Source organism: Carettochelys insculpta, chromosome 19, assembly GCF_033958435.1.
Source record: "Carettochelys insculpta isolate YL-2023 chromosome 19, ASM3395843v1, whole genome shotgun sequence".
NCBI lineage: Eukaryota > Metazoa > Chordata > Testudines > Carettochelyidae > Carettochelys > Carettochelys insculpta.
Genome location: NC_134155.1, coordinates 20,659,711 through 20,670,295, shown reverse-complemented (window position 1 = coordinate 20,670,295; position 10,585 = coordinate 20,659,711). Strand labels below are relative to the sequence as shown.

At 43.5% G+C, this 10,585-nt stretch overlaps 2 protein-coding genes across 8 annotated transcripts in view; one reads left to right on the top strand and one right to left on the bottom strand.

Moving 5' to 3' along the window:
• Window positions 1-2,046: 2,046 nt before the first annotated feature.
• On the bottom strand, window positions 2,047-8,436 carry MRPS17 (mitochondrial ribosomal protein S17). Of its 4 annotated transcripts, none has more exons than XM_075013707.1 (4): window positions 8,367-8,436; window positions 7,802-7,913; window positions 5,278-5,424; window positions 2,047-3,780 (listed from the first exon to the last, which is right to left on the bottom strand). In XM_075013707.1, exons 3-4 carry the CDS (start codon window positions 5,398-5,400, stop codon window positions 3,490-3,492), a joined length of 414 nt encoding a protein of 137 aa, XP_074869808.1. In that variant the 5' UTR covers window positions 5,401-5,424; window positions 7,802-7,913; window positions 8,367-8,436; the 3' UTR covers window positions 2,047-3,489. The 4 variants fall into 4 exon arrangements, with proteins under 4 accessions (XP_074869808.1, XP_074869809.1, XP_074869810.1 ...); XM_075013708.1 differs by having other exon boundaries at window positions 7,871-7,913; window positions 8,367-8,394; XM_075013706.1 differs by having other exon boundaries at window positions 2,049-3,780; window positions 7,771-7,913.
• Window positions 8,437-8,888: 452 nt separating this feature from the next.
• LOC142022945 (merlin-like) overlaps window positions 8,889-10,585 on the top strand; it is a 49,379-nt gene continuing 47,682 nt past the window's right edge. For 3 of the 4 annotated variants that reach the window (XR_012648084.1, XR_012648085.1, XM_075013320.1), the window contains exon 1: window positions 8,889-9,036. The gene's annotated coding sequence lies outside the window, so the exon portion shown is untranslated. The remainder of the gene's footprint in view (window positions 9,037-10,585) is intronic. The other variant, XM_075013322.1, reaches the window with a different exon arrangement.

The following is a 10,585-nucleotide window of genomic DNA, read 5'->3' as shown; positions in this document are numbered from 1 at the left end:
CAGGAGGGCCTGGGGCCAAGAGTTTGTGGCAGGGCCAGCTAGTGGTGGGACCATAAGCCTGGTCAGTAGCAGCAGGAGTGGGCCCAGAAGCCTGGCCAAAGGTTTGGTTGGTAGTAGTGGTAGTGCCTGGGAGCCCAGGTGGGAATCTAGCCAGAAGCAGCAACAGGCCTTGGAATCTGTCCAGGATTCTGGCTAGGAGTGGTAGCTGAGGAGCCTGCCTAGGAACAGCATAGGTGGGCCTGGGAATCTAACTAGGCAACAGTGTTTGGCCTGGTAGCCAGCTGGCTGTCCAGTCAACAGTGGGAAAATGGAAGGGGCACAACTAATTTTATATTCCTGAAGAGGAGCTCAATTTCCAAAATCTTGCTTTATCAGTAGCACCTCACGCAGAACTGAACTCACTAGAAGTTCAGGCTGCAATCCTAACCCTACAAACTGATGGGTGCAGGTACAACTATATACCCATTTCAAGAATCAGAGGGTGAGGGAATAGATCCCTTTTCCCACCTCTGGTTCTGGCCACAGTGCAGGAGCAATGCAAGAGTGTTATATGGTCTTATGCTATTGCATGCAAAACATATTTTGGGGATGGGAGGGGGTGACCCAGTAGATTTGACTGCTGAGCAATGCATGGGGCCTGGAACTGCTCTAAATTATGGGGTGCAATAGTGTAAGCAGGTCCAGAATCCCAGCAGTACAAAGTCAACTATAAATGTCAACTACTCTGAACTATGTATTTTTGCTACAGCTTTTAGAGTTTCCATTCCTGCATCTTTTCCCATGATTTCCTTAGATTTTCTTATTAAAAGATTCATACTCCAGCTATCTTTACTGCCACTCTTTTGCATTATATTAATGGGATTTTTCTAATACTCATATTTTGGGATTTTTCTATTTGATGCTCTCATGAGAGTCAAGAGCAAAATTCTCACTGCCTTCCAATTCCTCTTTGACTTCAAAGGGTGCTGGATTATATTCCTTCAGACTTTGCCAAGCTATGCCACTTTTTCATTGTAGCCTTGCATTAGTTTCATATGGGAACCTTCTCTTTAATATGGCTTGTGATCAAGCATGTAAAATTTTATAATAGGTGGTTTAAATGCACATGATTCTACTGCTCATCTTGCTCGAGCAGGCAGGGATGTAATCAAGAAGGCTAAAGCACAACTGAAGTTGGAGCTAGCAAGGAGTGTGAAAGGAAACAAGAAAGGTTTCTACAGGCATGGTAGCAATAAAGGCTAGTCAAGGAAGGTGTGGGACCCTTATTAAATGAGGGAGGTAACCTAGTGACAGATGATGTGGAAAAAGCTGACTACTAAATTCTTTTTTTGCCTCTGACTTCACAGCCAAGGTCAGCTCACAGAGTACTGCACTAGGTAGCACAGTATAGGAAGGAGGGGAGTAGTCCTTAGTGGATTTAGAAAAGCTGAACACATACAGATTTGTGGGGTTAGATCAAATGCATCTGAGGTTGCTGCAGGAATTAGCTGCTGTGATTGCAAAGCCACTGTCTATCATCTCTGAAAACTTGTGGCAATCAGAGCAGATGCCAGTGATTGGAACAAGATAAATGTAGTGTCCACCTTTTAGAAAAGGAAGAAGCAGAATGCAGGGAACTATAGCCTCACTTCAGTCCCTGGGAAAATCACAGGGGGATTCCTCAATGAATCCATTCTGAAGCACTTGGAGAGGAAAGGGATCAGGAATAGTCAACATGGATTCATCAATAGGTTGGGCAAAGATGACATGCCCAATTGCCTTCTATGATACGTAACAGGCTCTGTGGATTTGGGGAAGGTGGTGGATGTAATATGTTGACTTAAGTCAAGCTTTTGATGCTCTGTCTCACAGTATCCTTGCCAGGAAGTTAAAGTAGTATGGATTGGATAAAGGGACTGTAAGGGGGCTAGAAAGCTGGCTAAATCATTAGGCTCAGTGAGTAGTGGTCAATGGCTCTTGGTCTGGTTGGTGGCAGTTATCAAGTGGAGTACCACAAGGGTCAGTTTTATTCAACATCTTTATTAAGGATCTGGATGAGGGGATGGATTGCACCCCCAGCACATTAGCAGATCACACTAAACAAGGTGGAGAGGTTGATATGCTGGAGGGTAGGGATGCAGTCCAGAGTGACCTAGACAAATTGAAGGATTGGGCCAAAAGAAATGTGATGAGGTTCAACAAGGACCAATGCAGAGTCCTTCAATTAGAACAGAGGAATCCCAAACACTGCTGTAGGCTGGGAACCAACTGTCTAAGCAGCAGTTGCGTGGAGGACCTGGGGATTACACTTAATAGGAAGCTGGATATGAGCCAACAGTGTGCCTTTGTAGCCAAGAAGGCTAACGATATACTAGGGTGCATAGTAGGAGTTATGCCAGCAGATCTAAGGTAGTTATTATTACCCTTTATTTAGCACTTGTGAGGCTGCATGTGGAGTATTGCATCCAATTCTGGACCCACCATTACAGAAAGGATATGGATACACTGAAGAAAGTCCAGAGGGTGAAAAAGTGATTAGGGGACTGGAGCACTTGACTTATAAAGAGGCCTAGGGATTTGGACTTATTTCATCTACAGAAGAGTGGCGGAGTTTGTGGGTGGGGATTTGATAGCACTTCAAGTATCCAAAAAGGGGTTCAAAAAAAATGGAGGGGGTTTTCTCAGTAGTGAAAGAATGAGGGCCAATGGTCTCAAGCTGCAGCAGGGAAAGTCAAGTTTGGATATTAAAGCTAACTATTTCATTAAGGGAGTGGCGAAGCTAGGGAAGGGGTTACTTTAGGGACGTGGTAGAACCTCCTTCCCCAGAGGTCTTTAAATCCCAGCTTCACCACGCCCTAGCTTGGATGATTGAGTTGGAAAGTGATCTTAGTTTTTAGCAAGGGGCTGGACTTGATAATCTTATGATTCTATGTTATACAGAAGATTTATGAAGTGTTATAATAGGCTTACTGGTACAATCCAGCATTGCTAAAAGTAAATTGAAATCAGAACACTTATAGATGGCTGCTGGTAGAATTTCTACAATGTAAAAAGTTTTTTTTTTTTTTTTTTTTTTTTTTTTTTACTTTAAATAAAGGCTACAAAACCACAGCAGATTCCAGTCTAGGATTCAGACAGTCCAACATGGGGCAAAACATGCTCCCACCAATATTAAAATGTAGACAGATTTATGCTCTTAAACATCTCACAAAATAATCACTTAATTTTGACATGCTTGCTAAAACTTGGGCAAAATTGCATACAAAAATCCATTCTTCACCCACGCTGCAGGACTGAAAATGGACAAAGCTGAAATCATGGTTATTTCTAATTGATAATTTCCCCAATTTTAAAATATCTCTAATTTTGGTGTTGGAAGTATAGCAGTTTATTATTTACTATTACTGACAAATTCATAGAAAGATTTTACATACTGAAACAATGGGACAACCAATCCCTTGTGTAAAGATGAACTATAAAGACCTCAGTCTACTGGCTTCTTCCCACCCTTTATTTCTCTGTTGAGGAAACATTTAGTTCTTGGAGCTTTTCACTTAGATAGGTGGTATCTGCCTCAGTTAGACTTTCTGAGTCTGTTAGATTTTCCAGGAACCTGGTTCCAGCACAGGCCTTTCCGGTCACTGGATCAATGACATTTCCAACCTTGAACACAATCTCTGCCAGTTCATGTTTCACATGTTTGCTCCTTCGTTCAGGCAAAGCTTTTAGAAGAACAATGTCTCCAACTGTACACTGCTGCAATGGATCATGAGCGAAATAAGTTTTTCGCTTGTTGAAGAACTGGTGGAAAAAGAAAAGGAAACAGGCTGTAGGACTCAAAAGTAAGAGAGGACCAGTCAACTTCTGTTCAAAAGCAAAATGAATTGGAAGTTTCGATATCAAGGCGGGTAGTTAGGCACAGCTGCATTAAACAGCTTTGCTTGGGCAAAAACCTATTAGTAGATGTATGAGAAGAAGAGCACTCCTGTTATATTTGCCCAGTTATACAATAGATCTTTTGTTCTAGCACTTAGGGGGGTGAGGAACTTTTTTTGGGTTGTGGGCCACTCACCCGCAGGGAAGAGAAGGGGAAAAAAAAAAAACAAAAAACCACACACCATACAGTTGGCAGCCACACACAAGTGAGGAGAACAAAAACCACCCCCTGCCACTCACAAGGGTGCTGGGCTGAGCCAGCATTTGTACACCAGCTCCACCAGGGAAATGGGGAAGAAGCGTGGAGACTTGCTGTGTGGCTGGTGCCTCACTGCAAGCCAGATCAAAAGCAAGCTGGGGTTCCCTACAACTACCCTAGATACTTACACTATTCATCAATCCCTGACTCATCAACAACTCCGTTTTTGACTGCTAGTTACATCTGTTTTATCAGCTCAGTTCTTTCCATGCTCAAAATGCACCGGGACCATAGTGTATCACATTCAGCAAAATGGCCAGCCAGGCTCTTCTAAATCTATTAATAAGTTGCATAAACTGCAGAGGTGAAGAGTTCAGGAAATAAGTCTCCCCCTTCCCAACATGTCAAACTCCTACCTTGGTGGTATTAGTGTTGCACCAAGATCTCCCATATGAGCACATTTTAGTCTAGTTCTGATAACATTTATTGTCCATGAATAATATCAGGATTCAGAATATATCCTTCAAGATTATGTAAATCACCATGATTTTTTTTTTTAAATTTAGTGTGCATTTTCCACAGGAGTCGATTACAAATCTAACCTCTGTTATATGTGCAAAACTGAATGAAGAGAAAATTATTTTAAAAGGCTGAGCTAGCACACAGACTGACTCCGCTTCTCTCTCCCCCTTGCTGCTATGCCTGTGTGCCAACTCAGTCTTTTAAATGAAGACTGGCAGGAGGGTGTTCAGAAGCTGAGGCAGCCATTAACAAATAATAAAATTTATAACTTCAGGCTTTCAAAAATGCAATAGCGTAGAAACATTCAAACAAAAAAATTTTTCAAAAAATCACAGCACAAAAAAAAAAAAAAAAAAAAAAAAAAATCAGTATTCCACCTGCCTAGCTCAGATCTAAGTGTGTTAAACAGTAACTCAAGGAAATACATTTAACAGATAATTAGATATGGCAAGTTTTATGTTCTGACACGGTTTTTACTCTTGTAATTCTATTCGGAGCTAAATTGCCAAACGTGATTTTTGATTACTTGACAATGTAAACAATTTACAATGAAATCCTAGTATTTCAGAGTATCATTGCAATTTTCATCAATAGCATATATGAAAAGGATATTGCAAGATATGTTGGTGAGCAGACCTTACCTTTAATAAGTAAGGATCCAGCACGAGCCTTGTCACTCTCACTTTAGCAGTTTTATGCATTTTAGTTCCTATTACTTTCCCTACTATCCATTTTGCATGCACAGCTCCACGCAATCCAGACATTGTTTAGGTATGGTCATCCAGTGCCTGGAAAGAAAGTCGCAATGTTACTTTATTAAAAACATTGAATGATTTCTGATCAATGCCAAAAATGACAAGTCTGGTCTCAACTCACTTCCTCTATTAAGCTTTTATAGTAAGGTGCAGACAACAGCAGTGCAAATTTTCCTCCATTCCCCTTCCTCAGTCTTGTATCAGAACCTTTAAGTACAGTAGACCCCTGACTTATGTGTAGGTTGTGTTCTTGGGCAACCACACGTAAGTAAAATTTCACCTAGGTGGGGAGGGACCCTGCCACCTTTGGTTCCCTGCTCCTGGCTGTGCCTGGATCCCTGCTCCCACGAGTGGTGGGAAGCATAGAACCAGGCGCAGCAGCACTGGTCAGTTCCCTGGCTCCTGGGAATGGCAGGGAGCTGGGAACCACAGGGCAGCCTGACTGAGGCTCCCCTTCACTTGCAGAAGCCAGGAAACTGACCAGCCCTGCTGTGCTAGTCAGTTTGCTGGCTCCAGCAAGTGGCTGGGAGCCAGGCAGCAGTCTGCCTCCCCTCCACTTGTGGGATCTGCAAAACTGACTAGCACAGTTGTGCTGGTCAATTTCCTGGCTCCTAGGAGCCACAGGCAGCTGGGAGCCAGCTCCAACCACTGGTGGGAGCCAGGAAACTGACCAGTGCAGCAGCACTAGTCACTTTCCCAGCTCTCCACAACTCTCAATTTCAAGTCACCTTATTGCAAGAAACGTCTAAGTTGAAATCATGTGAGTTGGGGGTCTACTGTAAGATTGTAAAGGTAGATCAGACTCTACACCCAAGCTGAACACACCAAGAGAGATAATTCAGGGATGTGGACTTGAATCCCCCATGTCAACTGAAAAGTGACCAGCCCACAATTCAATGTGTGTCCCCTAAATGGTTATCAGATTAAAATACTAGATCTAACGTCATAACCTGGAGATGAAAATCTGATTATGTTTACATGAACCTGATCTATTCCAAACTACTGTTTTCTGACATTAAGAAATACTCTAATACATGAGTAGAATGATGTAGTAAGATAGAACCCCCCACTCAAAAAATAAGCAACCCCCCCCAAAAAAGCCCTGCTAAATAAAATATTTCACAGTTTGAGTATAAATATATTTACATATATGTCTATATATTCCATTATTTTTATGATTAATTATTAATTCACAGAAATGTGAAAGATGTCATGATGCTTCAAGATGTACTGGAGGTTAAAGTTACATGATTTTTCTCTCACGTCACGTGCATCCACAAGATAACTTTAAAATTAATTCTGCTATGCAAGTAAATGTGTGCAAATATCTTCACTGCTTAGACACGAATGGTGAGAGTTTCTCTGCAGTTTCATATTACCCTGATAAGCATTAAAGGAAAATAAAAATAAACTAGAGCCATTTAAAAACTGTTAAGTCAGTTAATATCTGTTCCCTTTGTCCACTTTGCCAAAGACAGTTGTTGACACTAAAAGAATTCTTCACTGTTTTCCTAGTTATTTCCCCACTAACAGCAAAAGTAGTAGTATGAACCTTATATGCATTTTATTTCTACAGTACTCAGCACTAGAAAAATAAATAATACATTTCAGGAAATATGTACAGAAGTCCCAAATCTCGGAGCGTGCTAATACAAAGAGGTTTTTCTTGGCAAATTCCAGCTACAAACAATTAATGTGACAAAGAAAGAAAATGACATTGATCTTTTCTGACACATCTTTTTTGCAACCTTATGCTTATCCCTCCAAAAACCCACATACTTCTCTCTTTATTTTTTACTGTGATCTCCATATACCTATAATACTAAAGTTTAAAAAGCACATTTTGACAGACTAATGACAGTTACTTTTTAGCATTAACAAGGAATTAACAGTAAGATCTTCCTTTCACATGCAACAAAAATATCAATTCACAGTTGCATGGTCCAGTGGCTGGAGGTTTAGAATGAGAATCAAGATTCTTGGGAGTTGTTTGCTGTGTGAACATGGGTCAGGTGTGAGCAGACTTTTTACACTGGGCCCCACTTTCCATCCCTGCAATTAGCAGCTCCTTCCCACAACCTGTTTAATGTAATCCAAACCAACAGAAATTTCAGTTATGTTCATAAGAAAAAGAAATCCTTTTGCACATGTAAAAAAATAAGTATATAAAGTGTAAGAACTTTATTGATTGGCATATAAATGTGAATACACATACATAAAAACTAACATATTTCAACATTTTTAATGAGATGGATAAGCCTGGGACCCAGCAGCCAATTGTGCTGCTTACAAAATTTCATGCCACCCCGAGGGGGTCTGCCCCTGACTTTGCACACCCTTGACATAGGGGACAAGTCATTTTATGTGACTCTTGCTTACTGGGGATAACGATGAAGGGCTGTTGTCAGACCTGAATCACTAGCGTTTATAAGGCTGCTGGGAAAGAAAACACGGTAGGTGAGAAGTCCCAAATCCTTACAAGTACTTAGGCACCAAACGCTCACTGACTTCAAAGGGTTACACTAGGAAAGGAAACAATTAGGGAGAGGGAAAAAAAAAAGAACAAATTCAGGCAGCTGTTGGGGGCCTACCCTGAGAAGCACCCAGAGTCCCCCCCCCCACTCCCTGCAAGCACCCTAGCCCCAGAGCCCCCTCCACCCTCTTTCAGCTTCTCCACCTCACCTCAGCCCTAGAACCCCTACTGCTCCTTCCCCACCCGAGGTCCCTTCACCCTTCCGCATATCCCCCACCCGCACCACAGCCGGCCCCCAAGTCTATGACGCCCCCGGGCCGGGAACGGGTCTGCTTCGGGCCTACCCCCAACTCTAGGCTGCTCCCCCCCCGATCCCAGGGCCCAGCAGAGGCCCGGAACTCCACGTCGGCCTTAGTCTTCCCCCGCGGCTGCCGGCCGCGCTCCGCCAGCGCAGCCCCTTCCCCACGTCGGACCCCAGGGGCTGAGCGCTCCCCCTCCTCACCAGGCAACACTCCAGCTCACCAACCCGGCCGGCCGCGGGGGAGGGGGCGTGGACAAAACCGGAAGGGACGTAGCTGCCTAGGGGACGACAAAGGGGTGTGGTTAAAGGCTGTAGCGGAGGGAGGGGCCATTTAAAGGCACCAAGGACGGGGGAGCCTGTGCTCTCTTCTCTTGAGGAAAGGGGCGCCGATGGGGCGCCCCCTGGTGCGGGTAGTAGGACAGGGGTTCCTGCCTCCCTCTGGGCTAGTCACACACAGGAGGCGGGCTCCCCCTGCAGCAGCTCCACAAGGGGGGGAGAGCCAGCGGGGTGGGGAGTTCCGTTGCCCACAGTAAAGGGAATTCGGGGCAAAGGGTGACCCCCTGTGCCTGAGCCAACGGCCTCCTGCAAGGGCGCTGGGATGAGGGTGATAGCAAAACTGAGGGGGAGTAATAGGCACCTGTGTTTTAAAAAACCTGGAATACTGGGATTGTGCCTGTAACATCAGGAGAGCTGGTCACCCTAGGGGGGTGGAGGCCTGGGTGGGGAAGGGTGTATGGGGTGGCTGGAATTGGGCAGTTGGAAGGCCCTGAAGAGGACAGAGGAAGAGTTAATGGAGCCAATGGTGAGATGTTTCATCTGGCCTTCTGGGAGCACCCTGTAACCATGAACTTGCTCTCGCTGAGTATTTCTGGCAAGTACTTTCCTTTTCCCCCCCACTCCACTTGCCACTCCACAGGTGGTCTGGGTTGTTTTTTGTGTGTGCCCCCTGCAATGTGGCCTGCCCTGGTGGAAGGTAGAGAAGTCACATCATCTTAATCTCCTTCACTGGCCAATACTGGCACTGGGGTACTACTATCTGTATTGGAGAGGAGACTTGAAGCCTTGTGTCATTGGACTTTTTTAACCCTTCCAGTGATGATGCAGCTGATGAAGTGGGTTTTTGCCCACAAAACCTTATGCTCAAAATAAATATTAGTCTTAAAGGTGCTACAGGACTCCTCACTGTTTTAACTTTACCATTGTGTGCCACATTTTCCATTGGGCCAGCATTGTGTCAGAGCATTTACAAATGGTTATGAGTAGAGCTGGTTGAACTCTTCGCTATGATTAACTTATCTGAAGAATTTGTCTAATTATTCATAATTAGAATTTCACGATTCTGCCTTGAACTTGTTTTGTGAATTCCCAGTTGGAAGTACCCAAAGGAGATGGGGCTGCAACGATATAGGAACTGAAATGCCTTGCTCCATTGAACCTGAGTCCCTGTTATGAACAGTGTTTAAACCATTCTGCAATAAAACAAAGGGTATTTAAATAAAAAACCCTTTGTTTTATTGCGGAATGGTTTCCTTTGCACATCAGAAAAGCAGAGTCTGATGAAATAGATGCCTTCCTCAGAGGGGGTCTATTGGCTCTCTGCTCATGGTCAAACCAAAACTAGATCAATGGGCTAAATTTTGCTGATACGCTTGCATAAAAATTTACATTGGGGTAAGAGGAAAGTTTGGAGTTGTATCCTTGCTTATTCATTTCCTAGTAGAATGTGAGTATTTAAGAAATTGACTAATATTATAGCACAACTCTGAGGTCTGGTCTACATCTAAAACTTAGGCTGATCTAGCTTTGTTGCTCAGAAATACTAAACAGTTACACTCTGGAGAAAAACAGTTAAAGTGACCTAAACTCTGGTAGGCCGATAGAACTATCCGTGGTTTCTTGGAGGAGTGCATTAACTCTACCATGGCAAAACCCTTTTATTGTTGTAGCACATCTACACTACACTGCTATGGTCATATGATTGCACAGTTATAGCTCTAAGAATGGCAAAAGTTAGTCCTGGTGAATCTCTGTGCTCTGGGAACGAACTTCTATAGCTTGTTGGCATTGTTACTCTCATCCCATTTCTTTGTCTTCCCTTCAGATTCGGGGCTAGCTGAACTGTATTCAAAACAAAACAGCAGAAATGTAGCACTTTAAAGTGGTACCTTTCTGCTGTTTTGTTTTGTTGGAGTACAGACTAACATGGCTACCTCTCTGTTACTGAACTACATTCAGTTTTCTTTCTTGTCATCATCATCAGCAACCATGGACTTGGTGCCTGTTGGTGTCCAATGCCTCTCTCGCTATTTCCTTCCATCTTTCCCTGTCCAGTGTGGAGTGGCTTAGTTTCTGTAGACTAGCTCCTCACCAGTCTACTATATCATCTACCCATTGTCTGTGGGGTCTGCCTCTCCTATTCA

Bases quoted from the DNA above. Each gene is read 5' to 3' on its own strand.
- MRPS17 (XM_075013707.1), bottom strand. From the start codon at position 5,400: ATGTCTGGATTGCGTGGAGCTGTGCATGCAAAATGGATAGTAGGGAAA. The intron at 3,781-5,277 runs GTAAGGTCTGCT...TTTTTCCACCAG, and splicing joins TGGATCCTTACTTATTAAAG to TTCTTCAACAAGCGAAAAAC.